This window comes from Clytia hemisphaerica, unplaced genomic scaffold (assembly GCF_902728285.1).
Source record: "Clytia hemisphaerica strain Z4C2 unplaced genomic scaffold, Clytia hemisphaerica genome assembly, whole genome shotgun sequence".
Lineage (NCBI taxonomy): Eukaryota > Metazoa > Cnidaria > Hydrozoa > Leptothecata > Clytiidae > Clytia > Clytia hemisphaerica.
In genome coordinates this window covers 277,268-304,481 of record NW_027104175.1, presented here as the reverse complement: position 1 = coordinate 304,481, position 27,214 = coordinate 277,268, and the positions used below count along the sequence as shown (strand labels likewise).

The 27,214-nt window shown below is 35.7% G+C and overlaps 1 protein-coding gene and 1 non-coding gene across 2 annotated transcripts; one reads left to right on the top strand and one right to left on the bottom strand.

Moving 5' to 3' along the window:
• Positions 1 to 2,497: 2,497 nt before the first annotated feature.
• LOC136814344 (activating signal cointegrator 1 complex subunit 3-like) lies at positions 2,498 to 25,798 on the top strand. Its single transcript, XM_067070867.1, is given in 29 exon segments — positions 2,498 to 2,710; positions 3,025 to 3,070; positions 3,332 to 4,452; positions 4,882 to 5,082; positions 5,555 to 5,695; positions 5,886 to 5,922; positions 5,925 to 6,049; positions 6,294 to 6,542; positions 7,239 to 7,376; positions 8,963 to 9,154; positions 9,906 to 10,130; positions 10,347 to 10,466; positions 10,702 to 10,866; positions 11,300 to 11,386; positions 11,601 to 11,777; positions 12,119 to 12,344; positions 12,642 to 12,895; positions 13,195 to 13,584; positions 13,744 to 13,829; positions 14,193 to 14,505; positions 14,793 to 15,056; positions 15,357 to 15,494; positions 16,087 to 16,340; positions 19,644 to 19,881; positions 20,105 to 20,295; positions 20,540 to 20,878; positions 23,643 to 23,760; positions 24,015 to 24,224; positions 25,069 to 25,798. Coding segments are annotated over 29 exon segments (6,576 nt in total). The 5' UTR covers positions 2,498 to 2,515; the 3' UTR covers positions 25,405 to 25,798.
• Positions 14,538 to 14,609, bottom strand: Trnac-gca (transfer RNA cysteine (anticodon GCA)). Its single transcript has one exon. It is a non-coding gene; the product is annotated as a tRNA-Cys (tRNA).
• Positions 25,799 to 27,214: the final 1,416 nt, after the last annotated feature.

Below are 27,214 nucleotides of genomic sequence, written 5' to 3'. Positions count from 1 at the left end.
GAGTGCTTCAACAAAAACTTAATCTATTTAGGATGTTTAAAATCTTTTTTTGCTTGTTATACTTTGAAAATCTCTGAATTTATCATTTATCATTTTTGTTCTTGTAAAAAGAGTATGCTTCTCTGTAATACTGATCCCTCCTTCTCTGTGTTTCTAAGTTTTTAAAGCAACGCTTCTATATCCGTATTATAAAGTCTTACAATGGAATAATCGTCTTTTTACTTTTCAATAAAAGAGGGGAATTTTTCGGTAAAGATAAAAAGATTTTAAATTTTGAAATATCTCAGAATCACAATTTCTTCAAAAATCCAGTGTACATACCAACTTTGAAAGGTTACTCTACAAGATCTGGTTGGTCGATATTTCTGAAACCTACGTCATTCTATTCAGAAAAGGTTGAATAGCAAAACCGTGCCTCCGATTGTTGATTCGAGGTTTTGTTGTAAAGAAAACTCGCTTTAAACGCCCACTTAAGGGGGGTTGACCCCTCTAGAAACTATGATGAGCAGCCCAAAATTATGCCTTTGAATTTGGACCCTTGCAGGCAAATTTGAGTAAATTTGAGCGAAAAGTCGACCCTTACGGGACAATTTCTTGAAATTTTTTTACCATTTTGAGGCAAGACAGGGTCTGAATTTCCAAATTTTACATCGTTAGAGAGCAATTTTTCTCATCTTTGCTATTTACGACCCTTACAGTGCACATAAGAAGCTTGAAATCTTAAAAAGGCCTGGAAACGAGCAAAGGAGGTGGATAGAAAATGATCGGTAAAACCTTTCTGAATCCTTTGATGTTATATAACAAGTTCTAAAAGGTTTTAGATTCTTCTGACTAAGATTTTCAAAAAAGTGGTCCAGCAACCTGACTATACCAAATTTGAGCTTAAATTTAGAAAAATTTGAGGAGTATTTAATTCAGCAAAAGTGTTTTTCCATAATTTTTCAAGATGACTGGAGCAGATTTGGATATTAATAAAATAATGTTGAGAACAAGATTCAGTTAACCTTTTTTCGAATATTCGGGTGGAACATCAAGCTGTCACAGGTTTTGTGATTTGTCAAAGTTTTGTTCATGTTGCCATGGAAATGAGGGATATTTTTGGAAAACTTGAAATACCTGGAATTGATGATATCAGCATTTATTTAAGGAAAACAAGAATGGCTGAAATTGCTTATGTCACCGATTTATTGAATGCAAATTCTGAATTCCTTTAGATGAATTATATAGCATTTTAATTACATGCTGTTGCCAGCTATTAAAGCCCAATTTATAAAGGGGGGAACCAATTTTCCAATTTTGGGTGGGTGAGGGGGGAAATGAAAATTTGAATAGAAAAGGTGGGGAAAAAGAGGGGGAAAACATCGATAGTTGGCAAATTTGGCGGGGGGAGTGTGAAATCACTTCAACTTTATCTCAGCAACCAAGGCCAGTCCACATGATATCATCATGTGATTAGATCATGATTGATAAATTCACTAGGCATAAAAACTGTACAGAAACGGGGACTGATATTTTCAGAATTTTTTGGGGGGAAAGCAAAAAAGAGGGGGGAAACTAAAAAACTCAAAAGTCATAGGGGGAAAAAAAAGAGGGGGAGATTTAAAAGAATCAAGAATTTGGTGGGGGGGACAAACCCTGGAGGACACTATGCCTTAAAAGTCTCAGACAAATATTGTGAAAAATATTACAATTTTATGCTCTTATTATTACTGAAAATTGTGCGATACTCTTCTCCCTTGTTGCTCATCACTTTCAATGTTCAATCCAAATCCATTTCAATTGTATTCTTCCTTTAGAATTTATGGCAAAAAAATTGACTTAAATCTCATTTTTAGAAACAACCTCTAAATACATTTGAAATGCCCAGATATGAATTACTACTTATATCAAGAAAAATGGCTAAAGAAGGCTTGCATAGTGTTATAAAAAGAACTTGCAATTTTATCCTTGAACAAGACGGTGTTGTCCGTAAAATTGAAAACCTTGGAGAACAAGAGCTCCCATATCGTATGAAAGCCCACACTGAATGGCATACCCATGGGCAATACTTTTTGATAGACACACACTTAAAGACAAAGACGCTTCCAATTTTAAAAAAAGAACTGAAATTCGATTTTGATATCATCAGACCAACATTGATCAAGAAGGAATGTGATTTTGATCAAGTGGAAAAGAAAATTCCAAAGATATTTGAGTGTGATAAAAGTTATCAACCTCCTTATTCCTATTCTGCTAGAAAATAGAATAATATTGTTATGAAATGTTTTGTAAATTTTGCCTTTTAGGTATTTTTTATGCATTTTGTTGTGATATAGAAATGCAAAATATAGTTACTGCTTTTGTTCTCATGTTTATAAAATAAATCACATTTTCACTTCTTAATGCTGAATCAAAAATGGAAAGTTTTAACATTTTTCTTCATTCTTTATCCTTTGTTTCACCCTTAAAATTTGAAACATATCATAATCTGAATGAATGTTTGTTTTGTTTCATTAGACTAAAAAATAGATATGTAATGAGTGGAATTCCACGGTTTACTGGCTCTTTGCGAGCTTTTGCTGGAGTTGCAAGCTCAAATACAGAAGATCCTTATGTTCAACAACGTTTGAATGAGGAACTAAAATGGAAGAAGAAAAGCAAATCTCCAACAACAACACTTTCCTGGAGTGATTTGGAAAACTTCACAGAGAAAGCAGCAGACCCGATCAAGGTTTGGATTTCTTTGCTTGTATCTAATTAGATTGATTTTAAAAGACGTATCTCCTACCATTTGCTTACACAGCATTTTCAAAGCTCTGCTTTGTTTAAGCATTAAGCTAAGCACAAATTTTGACAAATTCTATGTGCACGCCTCTTTTATACTTTTAAAAAGAAAATATTTTCAATGTTAAATTTTATTATATATATTGAAAATGTGGAAAATATGTGCCCGTATCAGACTGTAGGATACTTTATCACAAATTAAATTAAACAGTTTCAGCTTTTAATGCCCAGTCTAATTTTATAACATCTTTGTTTATCTAGGCAACCAATCTATTGAGAGACTTGAAGAAGCATGCAACAAAACTACGTAAGTTTTGTTTTGTGTAGAATTCTGAAAACCATATTTCAATGCTCTCCAACAAATTTTAACTAGAGCGAAAACCAAGTTATTGTAGTGTCTTGTTTTCATGCTTCTCTTAAAAATCCTCACACCAACCTACTGCAAACGGTTTTAAAATTTTGCACCACCTTCTTCCACATCTGAAGGCATTTTTTCTGATTTTAAATTGTAAGCCTTTTTTTGTGACAAGTATCAAGACTTTTTGTTTTTGTTTTTGTTTATCTTCAGTTGGTCAAGACACATCACAAGAAGCAGGAGATGAAGCTGCTGCATTTCTTTTTGAAGCATTCAAAGATACACAAAAAATTACTTCAGTCGAGTCCACCAAACTACGTCAAACATTTGGTCCTTATTCAGCCTCTCTAGCTACAAAAGCTTTTGAAACTGTCCAAGACTTTGTTTCACTATTAGATGAAAATTTTATCAAGGGAGATGACCTAAATAATGGGAAAAATACTAAAAAATCTTACTATGGCCAAAAATTAAAAGTTACTGTGGACTTTGAGAATAAAAACTTTGATGAGCTGTTTGCAGGGTATAGTGACTCAAACGAACAAAACTTGCAAGGTGATAATTTTGTTGAGTTGTTTAAAGATAAACTAAATGTGCATGGAAAGGGGGAAATTGCCAGTAGTGCACCAAAACAACAGCAGCCCCAGGCCTCAAAACAATTTTCACCATCTTGGTTAGCTACACAATGTGAAAATCATATCGCTCAGCAAAAAGATTCCGCTTTAAACGTGGCTGATTTAACCTCAGCTGTTTTTGAAATCTTAAACACCACCAAGACGAATGATGAGATACAGAATGATTTATTTGATTTACTCGGATTCGATGCATTTGATCTAATCCTAAAAATCCTTGAGCATCGAAATGATATCATTACAGCCGCAATTCAACCTGGTTACGATGATAATAATTCAGATTACCAATATATCGACCCAACACGAAAACAAAACAAACCGTTGCCTGGTCAACAAGTCACCATCCAATCAGCGCATGAGAAAAACTTACTCAAAAAGATGGCTAAAGAGGAGCGTAAGCTTATGAGAAGAGATCCTGAACTTTACAATGAACTGTTCCAAGTTAACAGAGAACAAGAAGAAATTATTCGAAATCAACCCATCTTCAAAAAAGCTACATCCAGTACACATCAATACCCATACGTCTTTGATGAATTTGCTCAAAAAAAATTGTCATCTGCCTTCATAGGAGGAACGAAGATATTGCTACCCGAATCAGCACAGAAAAATAGTTACCAGAAATATGAAGAAGTGGATATCCCGGCAACTGGAACGAAGCCTCCTGGGTATTTGAACACATTAGTTGATACCAATTCATTAGATGAGGTGAGAAGATTATGATGTCTTGCTTACTTATTTTTTTCATTGATCTTCTCAATTAACAGTTTTGTCAATAGATTTATTATCTCTAAACTCTACTCTCACTCTACTTTCCAACTCTGCTAATGAGCCAAGGGAAAACTCTCTATTCATAACCAAGAAATTATAGCGATTTTATTAATATTTTAGCCAAAGAACTATGGTTGATGAAGGCTGCCTTCTTCCGCATCCTTGGAAAGTCAGTCACTTTAAAATTACTTAAAAATCATGAACCTTTAACCGTCAACCATGGTTAATTAAGGCTGCCCTCTTTTTCTTTCTTCGAAAAAAGAAAGGCCGCATCCCTGAAAAGTTAGTCAATCCAATCCTGAGAACAATATGATCAGGAGCAGGACATCATGATAGTTATATCTTTAATCTTCAATCTTTCCTCAGGTTGGACAACTTGTATTCCAAGGTATCAAGAAATTGAATCGCATCCAAAGTATTGTTTATGAAGCAGCTTACAACAGCAACGAGAATCTATTGGTATCAGCGCCTACTGGTGCAGGCAAGACAAACATTGCCCTAATGACTATCACCCATGAAATACGAAATAATATTAAAGATGGTGTCGTCAAGAAAGATGCTTTCAAGGTTTGTCAAGGTTTCTTGAATGTGTAAAAATAATTGCTCCTATAGAGAATTTCATTTTCCTTTCCTTCTTTCTCTTCAAAGCAAAAATGATGTTAAACAGAAGCTTCTATCTTATGAATAAGGCATAAGTGCTTCACTTTTTAAAAGACAGAAAGAAAACTTTTGTTTGCCAATTTTGATATCTATTTGAGTGTTTCCACCGTATTTGCATCAAACGAATCGAACATACCGTATTTTCTCTATTTAACGGCGTTCATTAGAATTCTATAGGCTTAGCAACCATTACTCGAATTTGAAATAGACACTTTTGGAATCCTTTCAAACTTTAAGGAATTTAATTAATAAAACTGTAAGATAGAATTCATATTTATGAAATGCCCCTAAAAGGAAAAAAAACTATACTACAGTAGTAAAATTTCTCTTTTTTGCCACTAAGTGTTTATTTTGAATTATTTTCTGATTCATTTTTTAGATCGTGTACGTGGCACCAATGAAAGCTTTGGCAGCAGAGATGACTGCTAACTTTGGAAGGAAGCTCCAACCTCTCGGTATCCTTGTGCGAGAGTTGACGGGTGATATGCAACTTACTAAGAAAGAAATACTCGAAACACAGGTAAGCTGTTGAATTCTCACTACGAATTTATACAACATTAATCTGCCTCTTAAATAATCGTTTGTACTTTATATTTTAAAAACCAAATTGTTGTTATTTCACTGGAAAACGATTAATTGATTAACAGCTCTGATCACAATAAGAAGAAGCTTCCCCTTAAGAATGTATCACTTTCTAAACTCTTTTTTAGATGTTGATTACAACTCCGGAGAAATGGGATGTGGTGACACGAAAGGAGCCAGTGATATTGCACTTGCCCAACTGGTCAAACTGCTCATCATTGATGAAGTTCATTTGTTACATGACGATCGTGGTGCTGTCCTTGAAGCGCTTGTTGCACGAACATTGAGACAGGTTAGTGAATAGTGTGCAAGAAACTTGCAAGGCGTGATTGTTTTTAGAAATCTAAAAAATCTCATTCTTTTTTTGTGTTTTGAATGCTTCATATCTCAAATAAGATAATTTTGTTGTTGTTTTTCGACCCCCGGTTGATTTGTCAATTATTCTGTAGATTTCAGTCTTGTTTTCATTTTACGTATGTATAGTAAACTCAACCAACTTCGAAATTTCATTTACATTGATTTTTTACGCTGTTCAGGTGGAATCTTCACAAAGCATGATTCGCATTGTCGGTTTGTCAGCCACGTTACCCAACTATCTGGACGTAGCCCGTTTCTTGAATGTCAATCCACAAAAAGGCTTATTCTACTTTGATGGGCGTTTCCGTCCAGTGCCCTTGCAACAAACATTCATGGGTGTTAGAGCGACCGGCTACCTCAACCAGAACAGGGATATGGAACAAATTTGTTACGATAAAGCATTAGAGAATATTCAACATGGACATCAGGTATTTTTCTGCTTTACTAAATATCAAAATGAACGTCCTATCCTTCAAAGGGTGTTCACACTCGCTAAACTTTTCGATTGGCATAACAGCTTTCTAAAAAATCGGGTAAAAATCAGTTTAGTGTTTTATAAAAGGTTTGTGAAGATCGCAAACCGATTTAGCGGTTTTTTACTCGACGTTGTTTTAAAATTTTGTGACTCTAGACTAGTATTCACTCATATCTTAATGTTAATATTATATTTAGTGTTGTATGACATTTTACTAGAATCAATTTTATGGTTTCGAGCGCCCTTCTCTCATTCAAATAGTAGCGAGTTTATGAATTAGAGATAAATCGAAGGAGTATAAAGCAAAATTGACATATCGCCGAAAACGCTGTCCACTTAGCTCGACGACGGTAAAAACAGCAAAATATCGTCGTCTGTTTAGGTAAGCAAAGGCGATATAGAGCAGTACATCAACTATCAACTTTGTTTTGCGTCGACTTCATTTACCGTCTCCCTCGATATCTTCCGATACATAAACTTGCTAACGACTAAAACGATGGCTCAAAGCATACTCGTACTCAGCCAAAGCTTTTTTAAGTTCTACGAACCTTCAGTCTCACTAAAAACACGTGCTGGCTTGAACGATTAAGTAGTAGTAATGGTGATTATTAGAATTTTAGCAATTAAAGAATCTTTCAATGCACATTAGGTGATGATTTTTGTGCACGCTCGAAATGCAACAGTAAAGACTGCAATGGCGTTACGAGAGATCGCAAAACAACAAGGAGATACACTCGAATTCCAATGTGAACAAGATAACTTCAAATATGGAAACATGATCAAGAGGGTATGCATAGGATCTTTATTTTTGGACCTACCTCCGGGTGCCCTGGTGGAGGTCCTATAAATTAACCCATGTCCGTCCGTCCGTCCGTCCGTCTGTTACCAGCTTTTCTCAGGATTGGCTCATTAGTTTTTTCTGATTTTTTGCACAATGATGCAAAATGGCAATGCCCAGAACGTGACGGAGCCCGATTTTTGAGAAAAAATTTATTTGGGCAAATTTGGGCCAAAAACTACCTAAAAATAGGGTTTTTTGGACTTTGTGCAAAATCCTGTCATTACTTTTTTCTGATTTTTTGTACAAAGATGGAGGGCAAGATTCTCTAAAGAATGGCTGAAGTGGTTTTTCCCGGAAAATTCTTATTCGCCTTAAAAACGGATTTTCGTATTTTGGGGGAAATTCCCTTTAACCAAATAAGAAAATATAGCTTTTCTCAATGTTGACTCTTTATTTTTTTCTGATTTTTCGCACAATGATGCAAAATGGCAATGCCTAAAATTTGTCGGAGCCCGATTTTCGAAAAAAATATATTTGGGCAAATTTGGGCCAAAAACTACCTAAAAATAAGGGTTTTTTGGACTTTGTGCAAAATCCTGTCATTACTTTTTTCTGATTTTTTGTACAAAGATGGAGGGCAAGATTCTTTAAAGAATGGCTGAAGTGTTTTTTCCTGGAAAATTCTTATTCGCCTTAAAAGACGGATTTTCGTATTTTGGGGAAATTCCCTTTAACCAAATAAGAAAATATAGCTTTTCTCAATGTTGACTCATAATTTTTTTCTGATTTTTTGCACAACGATGCAAAATGACAATGCCCAAAATGTGACGGAGCCAGATTTTTAACGAAAATTTTCTTGGGCAAATTTGGGCCAAAAACAGCTTAAAAGGTTTTTTGGGTCTGCAATTATGGACAAAAGGTTGTAGACAAATGAAATTTCAGTGAAAAATGGTGAGAAATAGAGCAAAATGACTCTTCAATGCGTCTGAAAAAGGAGGGAAGTTAAAAAAAACACTTGCGAAGTCGTTGCATTGCTTTTGAATTGCTTTTGAGGCAACCACAAGCAAAAAATCAGCGTTTTGATACTGGTGTAAGCCAGTTAATTAAGCCCTTGTGGTTTGCCCTTGTGGTTAGACTGCAGAGCTTTGAATGGGTTTGGAAAGCACCCAGAACCTCTTGGGAACTTGTTTTGGATCGATATTCAAGTATTTTGCAAATATTGCAGAAGTCTACAAACCTTTTGTCCATGATTGTGAATGGTTTAAGTGATTTTCGTATTTGGGGACATTCTTTTTTACCATTTCACATTATTCAATACACAAGCTTTATTTTTCCATTCTGAATTTTTGAACAATTATTGTCACTTTTTTCTTATTTTCATCTGATGTTAATCATTAGGTAGGTCCATTCAGCATGTTGCTTGTTTCAGCTGATTTGATTATAAAAAGTTCGGATCTTCTCTGACTTACTTTTACCTGGCTAGTTATAAGAACTTTTAGATTTATAAGCATCATAACGGAGGACAGTTTACATAGAAATCGAACAAGAGGGAGCAAATCATATCAACATTTTGGAATCCTTTTTTTTTTCAGGTTGCTAAATCACGGAATAAGCAGCTTCGGGAGCTCTTTCCGGATGGTTTTGGTATCCACCACGCGGGAATGTTACGTGCTGACCGGACGTTGGTGGAGCAACTTTTCGCTGAAGGTTTCGTCAAAGTGCTCGTTTGCACCGCCACTTTGGCTTGGGGTGTAAATCTACCCGCCCACGCTGTTATTATTAAGGTATTTCTTTTCTTAATTTCATTATTGATATTATTTAAAGGAGAGGCTTAATAACCCAAACACACCTGAGAACTAAAATGTTTTTAAATTTCAGAGATAAGAGTTAAGGAGACTCTACTGTTTAATTTCACGAGGAAGGAAATTCTGCACCTCAGTAAATCCAAAACGTCATTATTGTCATTTTATAAAGATTACTTTAAAAATAGGATATGGTAGTAACATAAATTTGAAAAATGGAATAAAATTGTTATATTATAGCTTTATATACAAACAAAATGTTATCCCCGTTACAATAGATCTTTTCATAAATTACTTGATGTAACTTGGCACATACAATTTGACCTCTTCAAAAATTTCTGTATCAAAGGTTATGGCTCTTTGAAGTACTGCCGGTATTTTGATCATTCTACTACGAGTATACTCGTAGTCGGCAGAGAATGTTCAGTTCCCATGGGTGTTTTTTGTTAACAAAAAATCACCGTACGCCGAATCCTTTTCTGAAAATTTGACCTCTTGGAATTTCTTCAAAAGTTTGCTATTTTCAGGTATTAGAATCCCGAATATGCTAAACCATCATTCCTCCAGTTCCAAAATGCTGACAAAAAATCATCCTTTTTGTACTTTTTAATATAACAGGTTTTGTCCTAAACTGATCTCAACTTTATAGTGTTCTGGTCTAATATTTCCACTTCCCCGATGATTTTGTATTATTTGAATTTTAGAAAAACAGAATTTAATTTTCTTTCGGTAGGGAACACAAATCTACGATTCAAAGAAAGGCGCGTTCGTGGATATCGGAATCTTGGATGTCATGCAAATTTTCGGACGTGCTGGGCGTCCGCAATTCGATAAATGGGGCCATGGAATGATTCTGACCACCCACGATAAATTGGCACATTATTTGCAACTTCTGACTTCACAAACACCCATCGAAAGTCAATTTGTCAATCGATTGACCGATAACTTGAATGCAGAGGTATTTTCCACGAGGATATCCTTTTTAAGTGTTTTCTTTTTCTCAAGTTAAAAGTAGTTCAGGTTTCTAGATAACTTTAGTATAACGAACACAAACTTTGTCCATTAATATGAAAATGAACAAAAACAAGGAATTATTTGAGTGAAATTACAATCGAAAACTAAAAACAACCTTTTATCTCCAAGAAGTCAATGATTTTCTTCTCTCTCTTTCTAGATCGCACTTGGGACGGTGACAAACGTGGACGAGGCGGTCAAATGGTTGAGCTACACTTACCTTTACGTTCGTATGAGGATGAACCCTATCGTTTATGGAATCAATTACGCTGATAAAGGGGTAAGTCTATTGAAAACAAAAAAGGGTCCTCTTTACCCTTTGTATATCAAGTAGGGGTGGTGAGTCAACCTCGAAACTTAAAAGAAAAACCACGAGATTCATTCCAGTAAATTTCTGAAGTTTTCGAGGAAAGATTTTCTACTATACTACGTGACGGATCAATTCGTAAAATGGGGATGGAAAACGAAATTTACTTGCCCCCCAATAAACTGTCATTCTTTTTCCCCACTGATAGGAAGATCCGACCCTACAGAAACATCGTTACGATTTGATTTGCAGTTGTGCGCGCAAGCTCGATAAAGCGAGAATGATTCGCTTCGATGAACGAACCAATTATTTGTACCCTACCAACCTTGGACGAACTGCTAGTAATTTCTATATCGATTTCGCAACAATTGAGGTAAGAAAGATGTTCTTCTCCATTTATAAAATTTATAATATCAAAGAACTATCCGGTTTCATTCAGCTTTATGTATCGATCCCTTTTCAAATGTCTGTTTTTCACCTTTTACTCTCATAATTTTATAGGTTTCAGGTTAATCCGACTAGGTCTGGGTTGACCCGGTTTTCCCATTGAGTTTAAAGCCCCGAAGTGGCTGGAGTTGAAACTGTCACGTCATCCGCGTGGTTTTCACTCAAAACCCAGATTGAAACTCAAACCCATCGCCAAATTTCTGTGTGGAAACAAATAAAGCACTAGATTCAATCCGCCTTTCCAAAAGCGCCACAAATCTTAAGACTTGTAATTGAAGATTCCTTTCTATCCCTTCTAGCTTTAAACTCAATAGCTTTTTTCGAGTAATAGGAAACATCTTTTTTTTCCAAACTTTTAGATAGTCAATGAGAGTTTCAAACCATTCATTCATCAACCGGAGATTTTCTACGTCGTCTCAAGGGCCAATGAATTTCAACAGATCAAGGTTTGACTTCATATTCTAGCAAAAAATAAAAGATTACATTGATGAATTACAATCCTTGAGTAAAAGGTAGTAAATAGAAAATAATAAAATGTTAGTAAATAGTTAAAAAAACATTCCAAAGCTATGTAACTTTAGATCAAATTTTTGAAACTACTTTTCAGAATTCTCCCAGTACCGCCGTTGTCCACTTACTAGCCACTAACTTCCTTTGTAGGTACGGGAAGACGAATTACCGGAACTAGAACAGCACTTATCGGACAGTTGCGTCACTGACGTCAAAGGTGGTGCTGAAAATGAGTATGGGAAAGTCAACATCCTCTTGCAAGCATATATTTCCAAAGCTGCCGTGGAAAGTTTTTCTCTCATCTCTGACATGTCATATGTTGCTCAGGTTGGTGTTCTTGTCCGTGTGTTTCACGAATATTGTCATATATTTCATTATTGAATTATCCTAATAACGGGATAATCGTAATTGCTATCTTGGGCTTTTTATTTATTATTTGATTTAATTTTCCCTATCTGATTCTACAGCACATCTTACGAAAGCTGCCAAATAATGTTAAAAAAAAAATGAAATAGAATTGTGACTTTATAATTTTTCTTTTCATATTTCGTGTTTAAAAAAGGCATGAAATGGTATATACTATACTCCACTGACACAACAGAAAACTTTTCAATGAACCTGTATTGAATATTTGTGTAAAAGAATTTGATTTAAAAATGTCTTTTCAGAATGCAGCTCGTATAGTGCGTGCGTTGTTCGAGATTGCTTTACAGAAGAGTTGGGCGGTGATGGCCAAGCGAATGTTGATCCTGAGCAAAGTTGTGGATAAACAGATCTGGGAATGGGAACACCCTTTCAGACAGTGCGAAGGATTGAAATTTGACATTCTGAATAAACTGGAAAGCAAGAAACTGACCATTGATCGATTGCGTGAATACGAGGCTGGTGAAATCGGTGAGTGAAAAATTAACGATCGATCACAAGGTAATACAAAGGTAAATCATTCTTTTGTCGCCGAAAGATTTTGTGTCTTCTCCCCACGTGTCGATACCTTTCGACACTAATGAAGTTAAGTAAATCGGTAAAATCACGAGGACAAACGAAAATTTAACAGGCTAGTGAGTTTCAACCAATCAAATTTCGTATTTTCACTAGCTTATTACATTTTTCATCCGTTGTCGTGATTATCCTGGTATGCTTGACCTAAGTTGAATAGACACACTGACGGTATCTATTTTCTTTTGAATGAAGGTCACATGTTGAATCATCCAAAGATCGGAGCAAAAGTGCGTTCTTACGCCTTCCAGTTCCCTCAAGTGAAGATCGGTGCAAACATCCAACCCATTACACGGAATGTACTCCGTGTTCAGTTGGAAATCATGCCTGACTTCAAATGGAACGATCGAATGCATGGCACAACGTCCGAGCCTTGGTGGATTTGGGTGGAAGACCCTGACAACAATAATATTTACCATTCAGATTATCTCCTGCTGACAAAGAAAGCTGTGAGTTTAAGATGGTGATATTCAAATCACTTTTCTATGAGAGTAGAAAGGGCTAAAGGAGGCTTGGTGTCCCTAGCGTACCATATTTCCAACAAGTGTATTTAGAACAAAAAGACCACATTTTTAAATAACGTACTATCAAACTAAGACAGTTTTGAGATTCGAGCTCACAGCTCATGTATCGCTAGTTAGGTAGGTCATTTCAGTCGGACATAGTCCTTGCTGCTTTGAGTGAAATATCGGTTAGACGATAAAATATTTTTTCTTGACATAAACAAAACAAAAACTTTTCCTTTCAGGTGCAATCGAAGCAAGCACAAAAGCTTGTCTTCACGATTCCCATCTTCGACCCTCTGCCACCGCAATACTACGTCCGCGTCATTTCCGACCGCTGGTTGCACGCGGAAGCCGTCTGCGCTATCTCTTTCAAACATCTCATCCTACCGGACCACCATGCTCCACATACGGAACTCCTAAACTTGAACCCTCTTCCGGTCGCATGCTTACGGGACACCAAACTTGAGATGCTTTACAAGTTCTCACATTTCAATCCCATACAAACGCAGATTTTTCATACGCTTTACTATTCCGATGCGAACGTTTTGTTGGGTGCTCCCACTGGTTCTGGAAAGACAATAGCAGCGGAAATCGCTATTTTCCGGGTGTTCCGCGAACACAAAGGTGGAAAGGTACGATAACTGTCTGATACTCAAAATACTGATTTACTTTTTCCTCACGCTCTGAATATTATTGAGGGTGTTTTAAATGAGTGATTTGTTTCAATAATAGAATAGAATAGACTGTAAAGTATTAATAATGTGAAAAGAATTTCTTTATTTTATTTTCAGGTTGTATATATTGCTCCACTAAAAGCTTTGGTACGCGAACGAATCATAGATTGGAAAGAACGTTTTGAGAAACATCTTGGTAAAAAGTAAGTTGTATTAATCTGATCTGTTTTGTAAACTGTAGACAAGAAACTCAACTCCACTTACAATTTCGTATACCCGTCTACGATCAGATCAAAGACGAGTTGAATGTCTCCGACCCTTAGAGAGACAAGTTGAAAAACCGATCCTTATCGTCCGCACATACCCAGCACCATTTTTTGCCTAAGTACCCCCCCCCCCCCTGTATGATTACCTCGGAATCGTATGGTTTGTCTTGCAATTGACGATGAATCACTCGTAACAAAGGAGAAAATACCATATAAACAGAGTCACACTAGATTCTAGTCGTGTAAAGGGTAGCGTTTTGCGTGAGAATGAACTTAAAGATCTAAAACTTCCAATTTTAGAGTGGTTGAGTTAACAGGTGATGTCACTCCAGACATGCGCGCTGTCGTCGCTGCTGACGTAATCGTGACCACGCCTGAAAAATGGGATGGTGTCAGTCGTAGCTGGCAAACGCGTAAATATGTCAAAGATGTTGCTCTATTGGTCATTGATGAAATCCATCTTTTGGGTGCCGATCGTGGTCCAATTCTAGAAGTCATTGTTTCAAGAACCAACTTTATTTCAAGCTCTACCACTAAAACTGTTCGTATCGTGGGTTTGTCAACGGCCTTAGCTAACGCAAGAGATCTTGCTAGCTGGTTAGGAATTGGTCAGGTGAGAAAAATAAAAACAAATTTCGAAAACTTAGGGGACACCCGGGTTTGAACCAGGGACCTCTCGATCTGCAGTCGAATGCTCTACCACTGAGCTATATCCCCATGTCTCAAATGTGAGTTTTGTCATTAGCTATCCTGGCTGTTTTTACTCTCTGACAGGAAATTGATCATTTTGTGGTCAGAATTGTTTTCTGAAACTACAATAACACTCAATGTTAAAATGTCAATCAAAATTTCATTTCCTCTTGGAAACTGTTTTCAAATTCTTTATATTTTTCTTTCTAGGAGGGATTGTTTAACTTCCGTCCATCAGTGCGTCCGGTTCCTTTAGAAGTCCATATTGCGGGATTCCCGGGCAAACACTACTGCCCTCGCATGAAAACTATGAACAAACCATGCTACAAAGGAATCAAGACGCACTCACCTGATAAACCTGTGCTTATTTTCGTTTCTTCTCGACGTCAAACGCGAATGACCGCTTTGGATTTAGTAGCGTACTCAGCGGGTGATAGTAATCCAAAACAATGGCTTCATATGCCTGAAGATGAGGTGAGTTCTAAAAAAGTTACGATAAGATCATGATTTGGACAATTTCAACCTTTTTATTCCTCGCTTTACCCCTTACATTTTTGTAAAAGAGCATTCCATCTTGTAGACGAGCATTGTTATTTATTAGAAGAGTGTATTTATTTATTAGAAATTGTATCATACTCCTTCACCTTGTAGAGCACTCTTGAAACATCGCTTAACCTTTAATACATATTAGAAGAGTGGAGTTAAACATCACTTTTAACGGGGATATAGAAATTTTACTTCCCATTAATATTGTGTCTGACATTTTTCATATAGATGGAGAACCTTCTATCACAAGTGCGAGATCAAAACTTGAAACTGGTTTTATCTTTCGGTATTGGTTTACATCACGCTGGTCTCCATGAACGCGATCGCAAGATTTGTGAAGAACTCTTCGTCAACCAGAAAATTCAAGTGAGTTCATTTACCTCATTTTACTTTATCTACTACAGTATCGTACTCGTAAATATAAATAATAAGAGTTTTACATGCAGTCATTTCTTGTGAAGAAGGAAAAACTTGTTTGTTTATCAATGACATTTATTACCAAAATAAACCAATAGCGAACGTATACTTTAGGGAAAAAACTTTCGAAAAGCTTATTCGCAAAATTTTCTCGTAAAAAAAACTATGGTATCTCAAATTCGGTGATTTTTTAAAATCGATTTAAAGAACAATTTTAGGGCACATTGGTTGTTCGTTGTTCATATAAACCTGAATAAAGTTAGGTTTTTAGCCTTTTGCTTCTAAGAAATCAATGAAAATATAATATAAAAGAAATTCAACAAATTGCGAAAGTTTTTTCTAGCAAAATATTTTTAAAAGCTTGATTCGCAAAAGTTAATTCTTGCGAAATGTAAAAATTTCGTGAATTTGTCCATTCGCGAAAGTTTTTTCCCCTAAAAAGCTGCCTAAAGTAGCAATCATCCAAAAAGTGTTCTATGGTTGATGATTATCGAATTAAGACTGAAGTCTAACCAGGTCTAACTTCTTTTTATTATTCTAGATTTTAGTTGCCACCGCCACACTTGCATGGGGTGTTAATTTTCCCGCCCACTTAGTTGTTGTCAAGGGAACGGAGTATTATGATGGCAAGAGTAAAAGATACGTAGATTTCCCCATTACAGACGTCTTGCAAATGATGGGTCGGGCTGGACGGCCTCAGTTTGATGATAGTGGTGTGGCTTTGATTTTGGTCCATGACGTGAAGAAACATTTTTATAAGAAGTTCTTGTATGAACCCTTCCCTGTCGAATCGAGGTAAAGTTGTTACTTTGTTTTCAAATTGTGTGTAGTGCTGAAATGAGGCAAATAACATAATGATGAACTAAATATTTCTCGAAAAATAAAGCTCGAATAGTAGTCTAGTGTATTTTTGGGAGGCAGGGAGTTGGTTCTTTCGTATAAAACTTAACCATATAATTTGTACTCTGCTCTAGGAGACAAAACGACTGAATTTCAGTAACACGTATTATAAACGACTCCTTTCTATTTAACTTGTGGCATGCCTCATAATCTTATCGAAAAGAACTGGTGCTTCATACGTTTTTGTATGATTCAAGTATGATTCAAAAGTCGCTTAACTGTTCGAAAATCAAAACTTATCAATATTTTGTGAATTCGCTAATTAAATCGTAAATCATATCATATGTTGAAATGCTCGCCTATGCTTTTCTCTATAATTCTCAGTATTGAGTTTGAATCAGGAGAACTGTACCAATAAGTACCGATGTAATAGGGGCCAAAATTCAAACAACGTCCGTGCCGGTTTTAATGGAAAATCTTGTTAGGGGACGTAAACTCAAGGTCTTCCAGGCAAAGTTTTCCAATGTGAATCGTTTATCCTTTGAATGGTGTTTTGTAAATTCCGAGATCTTTCTTCATCGATTTGGTCAAATATTCTGCAATATAACCTCGTATGAGGATGAAGTACATAACAATGGGTTGTAATAAGCAGCAACCCATCACAAAGATTAACACTAAAGGTGGAGGACCTAAGCTGATGTCTGATAGATTGGACGCATCATCAATCATCCTTGGGCATCCGATGAGAAGAATTCCTGAAAAAAAAACTTTACTGGCTTACTGTATTTCTAGAAATAAAATATTTCTAGAAATAAAATATTTATAATTTGTAATTTAAGAAATATTTTATTTCTTAAAATACAAAAATGAGAAATATCCTTATAACTTATCAATGGATGATCCGAATGACATAACACTTCACTGATGTAAGGCACATGTATTGACAGTTTATGACACAAAAAAATTGACTTCATATACTGACGTCAGCAAATTCTGCTAGAACATTACTTAAATTACGAAAATGAGAAATATAATGAACCCAAATGGTATCTGCACGAAATTTTGCTCACAAACTTGTATTGGTAGGAGGAGGGCTTCTGCAAAATTCCATCTCGTTTTGCTGACGTTAGCCCTTTTTATAAGAATATTTCTTAAATTCGTAATTTGAGAAATAAAATATTTCTCAAAATACTAATTTAAGAAATATGCTTGTAACCTTTGATTGGAAGATGGCAGCAAATTCAAATTTTGCAGTCTTGTACAAACGTGTAAGCTTGGCCAAAAGCTAGAAATGGCCATAAATTCTGAACTGCGAATGCCAGTCGCCCAAATTTTGCTCACAAACTCGCATTGGTAGGAGGAGGGCCTCTGAAAAATTTCATACGAGTTTGTGAGCAAAATTTTGGCGACTAGCTATTTTAGCTTACACGTTTGGCTGCATAAGTCGAAATTGATGATTTTGCCATAGAAATCGATGACGTCATCGGATTGATTCCAAATTTGGATTGAGACTCCAGAGTATGATGTGGTACAAGACTGCAAAATCTGAATTTGCTGCCATCTTCCAATCAAAAGTTACAAGCATTTTTCTTAAATTAGTATTTTGAGAAATATTTTATTTCTCAAATTACGAATTTAAGAAATATTCTTATAAAAAGTGCTAACGTCAGCAAAGCGAGATGGAATTTTGCAGAAGCCCTCCTTCTACCAATACAAGTTTGTGAGCAAAATTTCGTGCAGATACCATTTGGGTTCATTATATTTCTCATTTTCGTAATTTAAGTAATGTTCTAGCAGAATTTGCTGACGTCAGTATATGAAGTCAATTTTTTTGTGTCATAAACTGTCAATACATGTGCCTTACATCAGTGAAGTGGGATGTCATTCGGATCATCCATTGATAAGTTATAAGGATATTTCTCATTTTTGTATTTTAAGAAATAAAATATTTCTTAAATTACAAATTATAAATATTTTATTTCTAAAAATACAGTAACCCACTTTACTGTGATTTTCAAGACCAAGAAAAACATGAGATTTAAAATATTTTCAGCTTTCAGAACATAGAACACTCAACCATTACAGCATTGAAATTGGTCGTTGTTAGTTTTTGGCAGTGAAGATGTTCGACACACTTTGGATTTCAAAAGTCTTCGACTTACCTACAACCAGCGAAACGAAGCAGACTTTCTTTACGAATGCAGTTTACGTCTCTTTGTCCGTTGTTTGTGTGCTATGTCTCAAAACGAGGACAGACGTGGGAAGTAAGATGACCATGGAGAGTATAGTCAAGCTCCTCACAACGTGAAATAATGCTTTTGAAGCAAATGTGCATATTTCCCCTTTTTCGTCGTCAAATTCTCAACCTTAAGAAAAACGGTCTACTTCATTAAACACTCCAAAAGTCATTCCTGAAATATTATCAATAGAAAATGTGTGACAAACATCCATAGATTATACATTGCGGTCATGGTGCTCAAAATATCATGCACTTGCGTACAATCATCAGATGTCAATAATCCCTCTCTGACATCTGATGATTGTATGCAAGTGAATGTAACTTTGAATTCTGCTTTTGATATTTTGATAAAAAGATAAGAAAATCTTCTCGAAATTTCATGGATCTTTTATTTCGCAAAACTTCAATCATTCGTGACTTTTTCTGCAATAATTTAAGTTTTTGTTATCACACTAAGATGATAAACTCACGTCTCCAAAGTCTAAATGTCACCTGGTTGTTTCCTGACCTCCCAGTAGTCCAATCATTGCCAGCTATGCAATAGATCAGGAGCAGAAATTCCACTGCAAGAAATACACCGAATGTGAAGGTGACAATCTGATATTGATTCGTCATGATCTATCTCATTAAACATATGCCACTATCGACTCGTGCACCTCCAGAAATGATATCTTTAGGATTTCGATTTTTGTTTTGTTTCTAAACAAGAGCTGAGTGATGGAATCACATAAACGATCTAAACAACCAAAGTATACAAACGCCTGTTTTCATTTAAAACTTCCTGAATCTGAAGGAGTTGTTTAATCTAGTTTTAATATAAGCACGCTACCATAGTATACACTATTCTAAAAAATTAAGATTTGAGCCCCAAAAAATTCTACGATAAAAAAGCCCTGAAAACCTTAAAACTGGTGAATTTCCTACTTGAAGAAAGCCTCTTTTTTTACGTCGAACCTTCCATTTCTCTAATGTTGAGTGACAAAAGTATAACGCTACCCTTTCCCTTTTATTTTCTTCAGTCTTTTGGGCGTCTTACCTGACCATTTGAATGCAGAAATCGTGGCTGGAACAATCAGCTCAAAACAAGACGCCATGGATTACCTGACGTGGACGTATTTATTCCGACGTCTTATCATGAATCCGACGTATTACGACTTGGAAAGCACGGAAAATGAAGATGTTAATGTGTTCTTGTCCAACTTGGTGGAAAATGCTATCAATGAGTTGGAAGAGTCGTACTGTGTTGATATCATGGAGGTATAATGTTTTACAATCCAGATGATAATATTATTTTGTGTACATTCAAGGAAATTTATTTCATTATTAAGCAAGGGCTTAACTTACTTCTAGACTTGAATTTAGACACCAATTTTTGTATATTATACCTATGTATTTGATGAAATTTCTTGTTAGTATTATTGTTTATGTCGATAAAACAAGATTTATTCTTTCCAACCCTGATTTTTTTTGCTTTCTGTAGGACGAACGTTCGCTAGAAGCTTCAGTTCTCGGTCGCATTTCTTCATATTATTATCTCAGTCATTTGACTCTACGTGTGTTCCGGCATGTCCTTCATGAAGAGAATAGTATAGAAGATTTGTTGCAATGTTTATCAGACGTTGAAGAGTATGAAGAGCTGCCTGTCAGACATAATGAGGACCAGATGAACGCGTAAGATATATTTGTGTGACTGGCTATCATAATCAATAACATATCCAGATTTTACATTTTTCATGAATTAAGAACTGTAGGTTTTGGCAGAGACGCTATGACCTTGTTTTTTTTGTCTAAAACTTTTGTTGCTCCTTTCAGGCGTAGTATAGGTCCCCGAGTGGTTTGATGCGTACGAAATGGATGAAGTGATTTTCTGACATAATAAAGATATTTTAAAGCTTTATATTTTTGTTCTTTCTAGTGACCTTGCTAAACTGGTACCTATAGAAGTGGACAAGTATACGTATGACAGTCCACACACGAAAACCCATCTTCTACTACAAGCTTACTTCACGCGTGCCAATCTACCGTGTGCCGATTACGGTACAGACACGAAATCCGTCCTCGATCAAGCTATCCGTATCATGCAGGCAATGATTGATTTTTGTGCAGATCAAGGCTGGTTGTCTTCTGTTCTGCAAATTATCATATTACTTCAAATGGTGATACAAGGGCGTTGGTACCACGATCACTCTTTGCTGCAACTCCCAAATGTCACTGAAGAGAATTTAAACGAATTCAAGAATCGTTCTAAAATGAGGTTTGTATGCTTATAATTTGTTCGGAATGCCTATACTCACACTCATCTCATTCCCAACCTTATTCATACCCGCTTCACTGACGGTACCAGATACTCTGACGTGGTGTATTTCTTGATATACGTGTACGGCGTCCTCTCGTTCCTTTTTGGACCTACATAGGGTCCTCCAGGCTTCAGGTACCCCCAATAAAATTAGGTACCCCCAACGATTTAGGTACCCCCAAAGTTGTTTGGATTCTTAGGTAGCCCCCAGGATTTGGTACCCCCATTGAATTATGTTTTTTAGGTACCCACACTGGGCCCAGATGGCAAAAGTTTGGAAATAGGGAGAGGGAGAGCAACAAAAAACTATTTCTTACAATTTTTGTATTATAAAGGCTTTCATAGAGCTCTAGGGTCACATTACATGAGATAGAAAATAGTAGACTTCAACTTTTGACTTTCTTTTGAGATTTATCATGAAAATTGAGATTTTTAGCTTGGAAAATGCAGGCAAAATTTGAACTTTTAAACCGCTAAGTGTCACATCAAAACTCCAGCATTTTTAGAAAGGTTAGTGTCTGTAGTTTTCAAAACATATATGGTTTGATATGTGACACTTAAAGGTTTTCGAGATATTTGGACATTTGTGGTTACCTTAAGCATTTTCGTGATGAGAATTTCGATTGAAAATTTGAGTTTTTTCTCGCTCTTGGACATTATAACATACTTTTAAGCAATTTCTCTTTAGAATATAATGTCTCTAAGGTAATCACACAAAATGAACTGATTTAGAAGCTGAATTTAGTTCAGAATCTTCAAAAATATGCATTTTTCACTTTTTTTGATTTTTCATCAAAATCTGGTTTTCAGTCAACTTTGGAGCCACATAACTTGAGTTACAAATCAGATACAGACCTGAAACTTTGGCATCTGATCAGAAATTTATTCAAGATTCCATAAATTATATTAATAAAGCAAAATTTTAACTTTCGTTTTTTCCCTATTTCCACCTCTGGGCCCACTGTGGTACCCCCTTTTATTACGTAGCCGATTAGAAGAATTTTTGCTCTTTTGTCATTCCTGAAATTTTAAAGGTCTTTGGGGTGACATTTTTTTGCATTCTATTCTCTGTAATGATAATTTTGTGTCAGTTGTTGAAATTATTCGAAGAACACACAAGAGTAAGACCTGTCTTTTCTCACAAATCCATGTGAAGAAACAAATATCCAAAATAGGTGAAAATTATTAATTTGAAAACAAATTAAAAAATATACTAAATTACATACAATCAAATAACGTATATGGAACTGCATTCAAAAGATTTTCACAAGTTATAAAAAGATATAACAACTTCAAGCTACCATGTTTGTTATGATAGAAACCCATTGTGCGATTAGGCCGTAATCACAATCATCAAAAGTTACAGCCATTTTTTTCTCCAGCTGCAAATTATTTTGAGACAGACTTTAGTCCTTTAAATTAACCTTTGTCCGTTCGTTCGTTCGTTCGTCTGTTGCCAGCTTTTCTTGGGATAGGCTCATTAGTTTTTTCTAATTTTTTGCACAATGATGCAAAATGGCAATGCCCAAAATGTGACGGAGTCCGATTTTCGAAAAAAAATTTGCCGGAAAACTGGTTTTTCGGCATTTTCTCGAGATTTCATCATTAGTTTTTTCAGATTTTTTGCTCAAAGATGTGTATTAACAATGACCAAAAAATGGCAAAGTCCGATTTTTAAGAAAAAAATTTTTCCGGCCGAAAATGCCGGAAATATGCCAGAAATCGCCATTTTCTGGATTTTCATTGGACTTTTTCCTTATATTTGGTTGTTTTTTCATTCAAAAACATTATTAATAGCAATGCCCACCATCAAGCATGTTTCAACTGATGCAATATGACAATACCTAAAATGTGACGGAGCCCGATTTTCGAAAAACATTTTTCTGGCCGAAAATACTGGAAACATGCCGGAAAAACCGTGTTTTTTTTTTAAATCTTCTCAAATTTTCATCCTTAGTTTTTTCTGATTTTTTGCAGAAAGATGCGTATTCGCAATGCTCAAAACATGGCCGAGTTCGATTTTTGAGAAAAAATCTTTTCCGGTTAAAAATGCTGGAAATCGCCGTTTTTGCAAATTTTCATTTGATTTTTTCCTTGTATTTCTATGTTTTTCACACAAAAACATTATTGATAACAATGCTCACCATCAAGCATGATTCAATTGTCAATAAAACTGATTTTGCGACCAGAACTTCCTATTTATTTTTCCCTACAACCCTTCCCTCTCCCCCCACTAACAATCAATGATGAATTTATTGCGTTGTGTATTTTCGCTAAACGCTATGTTTTCTGACTGATTTTTTTCATTTTTCTTTTCGCATTGCTATCTAACTTTCATCATCAGGTAGGTCCATTCAGCATGTTGCTTGTTTTTCTTCTATACACTCTTTTCCTTTTATATGAACAGTGAGACTCAAAAACTCCAAATTATAAGAACTATTTAAGAACAATGCTGACCTTGAAATAACTAAATTTTATTCAAATTGGCGTTCAAAATAGCCTTGATTTTGGCCTTCATATAAGAACAGGATTTAATAATTTGAGCCTTAAATTCCTAACAAAAGAAAACTTAATGCTCCACAAAAGTTTAATGGTTCTTAAAAAAAGAGTATATATAATTTACTCGTGTACCTTGGCCTGTTTGGATTATTCCAGTCAGTTTAGTCGAACAAATGTTTTCTTTTAAATCTTTTTCATTTTTTCTTTTGTTTTACTTCATCAGATCTGTCTCATCGTCCGGCGTTTTAAGTTTACCGGAAATGATCGAAATTGCACGAAATGGTCCTAGACACGTTCACTCAATGTTGGACCGAGCACTTGGACGTCAAAATGTCGACAAGGTATGTACTGTTTTTTCTAAAAATCTCCCCTCCCTCAAAAGAGAGTTTATGTACAAGTGTTTTTCTGCGACGGAGGTGTTATCTTGTGATTTTTCTAGATCCTGACTGACTGAAAGCGACGATAAATCAGCAGGTCAAAACTGCGGTTTATTCAAGATCGCTTCAGTCATTTCTGCAGTCCTCAAAAATGCAAGTACATGCACTCGCTAACGTTTCAGGGCGTATCAAATTCATTATGTTCACTTTTTTTTCAGATTTACGATGTTTTGTCTCGATTACCTTTCACTTCACTCCGAATGTCCATCATTGGTGACTGGGAGGACGAGGTAGGGAAAGTAAAAAAGACGCCACAAGAGATCGATCTCAATGAACAGACACACTTCAATCGGAAATGGACGCGCGTTTTCCCGGACACAGAATATTCGTTGAAAGTATGTTTCAGTAGAAAGCAGATCAGTAATAAGGTAAGTACCCAAACGATCATGTCCAATTTTATAAAGACAACCGTTTCAACAAGTTAACGATTCTATGGACTCTATAATATTTAACTGTGAATTGTTGGCTTTTATAATATGAACTATAGTAGGCTAATCGCACGATGAGTTGTTTTTTTCTTATTTGTTGTGCCTTCAACAGAGAGCAATTAATCGTTAATTACACTCTTCGATACTGCGCTAATGTTTACAAATTGATTTTAATGTTTTTTCTTTTTTCATCGACCGTTTTAATTGCATTCGAAATTGATTTTGTGAGAAGGAAAATCTATAAACAACAATAAATGAAAAATATAAAACTTTCAGTGTAACTTAATTTCATAACGGAGAAAAAGCAGTGAAACCCATTGTGCGATTAGCCCGTAATCACATAAAAACTCGTACAAAATTGCACTTGTGATTTTTTTGTTTCGAATTTTCCTTGTCCTTTCGAACAAAAAAGTCACTCCTGCAATTATTCTCGTTATCATGTGATTCATGTGATTACATATACTAAGTTACTTTTGAATAAAGGCTAGAGCTAAAAATTACAGAATTTCTGTCCGATTGATTATTCAATAAGAAATGTGACTTCAGTGAACCGACTTTCAACCTTCGAACGGTGAAGTGTGGAAAATAGAGGCCAAACAGAAAACGGCTGAGCAAATAAAGGAAACTAACATTTAACATTGTAGACAGCAGTATTGGTAGACAGCTCACGGCTCGGAGCGAGGAGCGAGGATATGAGATGAGGAAACCTAGTCATAATGGTCTCCGAGATAAGGCTTGCATTTGCGATTTTCACTTGTTTTTCCCCATATCTTCCTTCTCACAGGTACACGACGGCAAAGCGTATTCGCCGAAGTTTCCGAAACCACAAGATGAAGGGTGGATGTTCGTCATTGGTGATAGCGACGGCAACGAACTTCACGCCCTTAAACGTGTGGGCGTTTTCCATAAAGACAGTACTAATGTTTCCTTAGTCTTCTATACGCCCGAGAAAGCAGGGCGCAAGATATACACTTTATATGTGATGAGTGATTCGTACCTTGGGCTTGACCAGCAATATGAATTATACTTGGACATTGTAGAACCGACAGCTTCCAGTCAACCTGTGGATGAAGATGTTGTAGGAGATGGAGATGGAGACGAAATTTATATCAGTGATTAATATTTTCGCATTTTTAGAGCTTTAACAAATTATTTAAATATCGAGTTTTTGATAGGCAACTCATCTCAGTCCCCTGGGCCAATAGGAATAGGAGTTTACGTTCAGAACGAAGGAAGATGATATGAATTTGATTTGAAAATCAGTGTTTAGCAATACAAGCCCAACGGAAGAAGCAATATCCGCAGGAAGCCTAAAAGAAACAAACCCTCTTAAATGAAAGATTTGAATTTTCAGTTCGGTGTGTCTACTACAGGAATTAGTTTCGCTTTTGATTTTAGGTTTTTGTTATTTAGATATTTTTCATGAATTTTGAAACAATTTATTTATTCTTAAATTGGCATTATGATTTATAAACAGAGCTATTTTATACAAACCAATAATTTTCCTTCTTTGCAAAGAAAAAACCAAAATGACCTTAAAAATTGCTTTGTCTACGCTCTAAGAAAAATAAAACATAAATACAAATTGAATAAGTACCACGTGTTGGCCTCTTTAAACTCCCCCCCTTTAAAAACAACTGGTGTAAAAAAGATAAATTCTGTTTCCAGTTTATGACGTAATTATCGTAGGAAATACTTTGAAAAAAGATGTTAGCCGCCGTTTATACGAAAAATTCCAATCTCGTACCCAGGACCACTTGTATGTAACACTTTTTGATTTCACTGATGGACGTGATACAATAGTGGGCGCAATCAAAATTATCAGAAAGTGAGCTAATGGACTGGATACGAGTTTGTGAAGAATCCATTTGTCAAATATTCGCATACATACTGATTTCCATATCATGAAATACTTAGGGATATAATTAGCAAATCACAGTTGAAAATGCTCTTAAAGTAGCATTCTTCGGTTCTGTTTCCAAAATTCCATGAAGGTGATATTCTTAGCAAATTCTTAATTTTTGAGCAATTTCATCAAAAATACTCTTATAAGATATATTCTTATTAAAAACAGTCTGTTCTACTGAAGATTGGGACCAGCTGGAAAAATATGATCTGTTCTTATGAAAAGATAGTTTGATATCCAAAAAATAAGATGTCTAGGAATTTCCTATCTGTTCTGAGGGAATTTCAAAAACGTCAAAAAGTCTTTGAGATCTGTTTCTTTTCCTTCTGAATGTGGTTGCCTGGAGTGGCAGCTGAAACTCTTCATATGTGTAGAACATCTGAAAATTGCTGATCTGTTCGCACAAATATTTAAACTGTTAGCTGGAAATTAAGTTTCTGTTCTTAAAAGTCCTTCAGTCGAGCTGGAATTTAGCGATCTGTTCTTATAAGATTTTGTCAGCCCTGGTAGATAAGAACAGTTAACTCGCATAAAATCAATCGCCTGGTAATTTCGTACCTGTTCTGAAAGTTTTTTTACCTCCTAGCTAGAAAAATATAACTGTTCTGAAGTAAAAATTTCTCCCTTGGAAAACAAGGAACTGTCCTAAATTTCGGGGAAATCCTTCCAGCTGGCAAATCAGAACAGATATTTGCAAATTTTAGGTCGGTGGCTGCTTCTGAACTAGACGATGCTATCGTCCGTTTAAAGGTCAGTAAAAAACGCGAGAAAGAGTTAGGGCGTCAGGGCGGTTTACGGGAAAAAAGTGGCGGTAGAGTTTTGGAACAAAACGGACGATACCAATTTGGCGCACCTCAATATAAAAATCCTTGCCTGCCTGACCGACCTCTGAGACAGGTCGGTGGGTTTTCGAGATTTTCCGTTTGCATTTTTTGTTCGAACTGAGTGCAACAGTGCAAACATCTCCGCCACTGCTTACTCCACCCGAATTTATCACGCCTCTCCTAAACTATTCCCTTTTTTA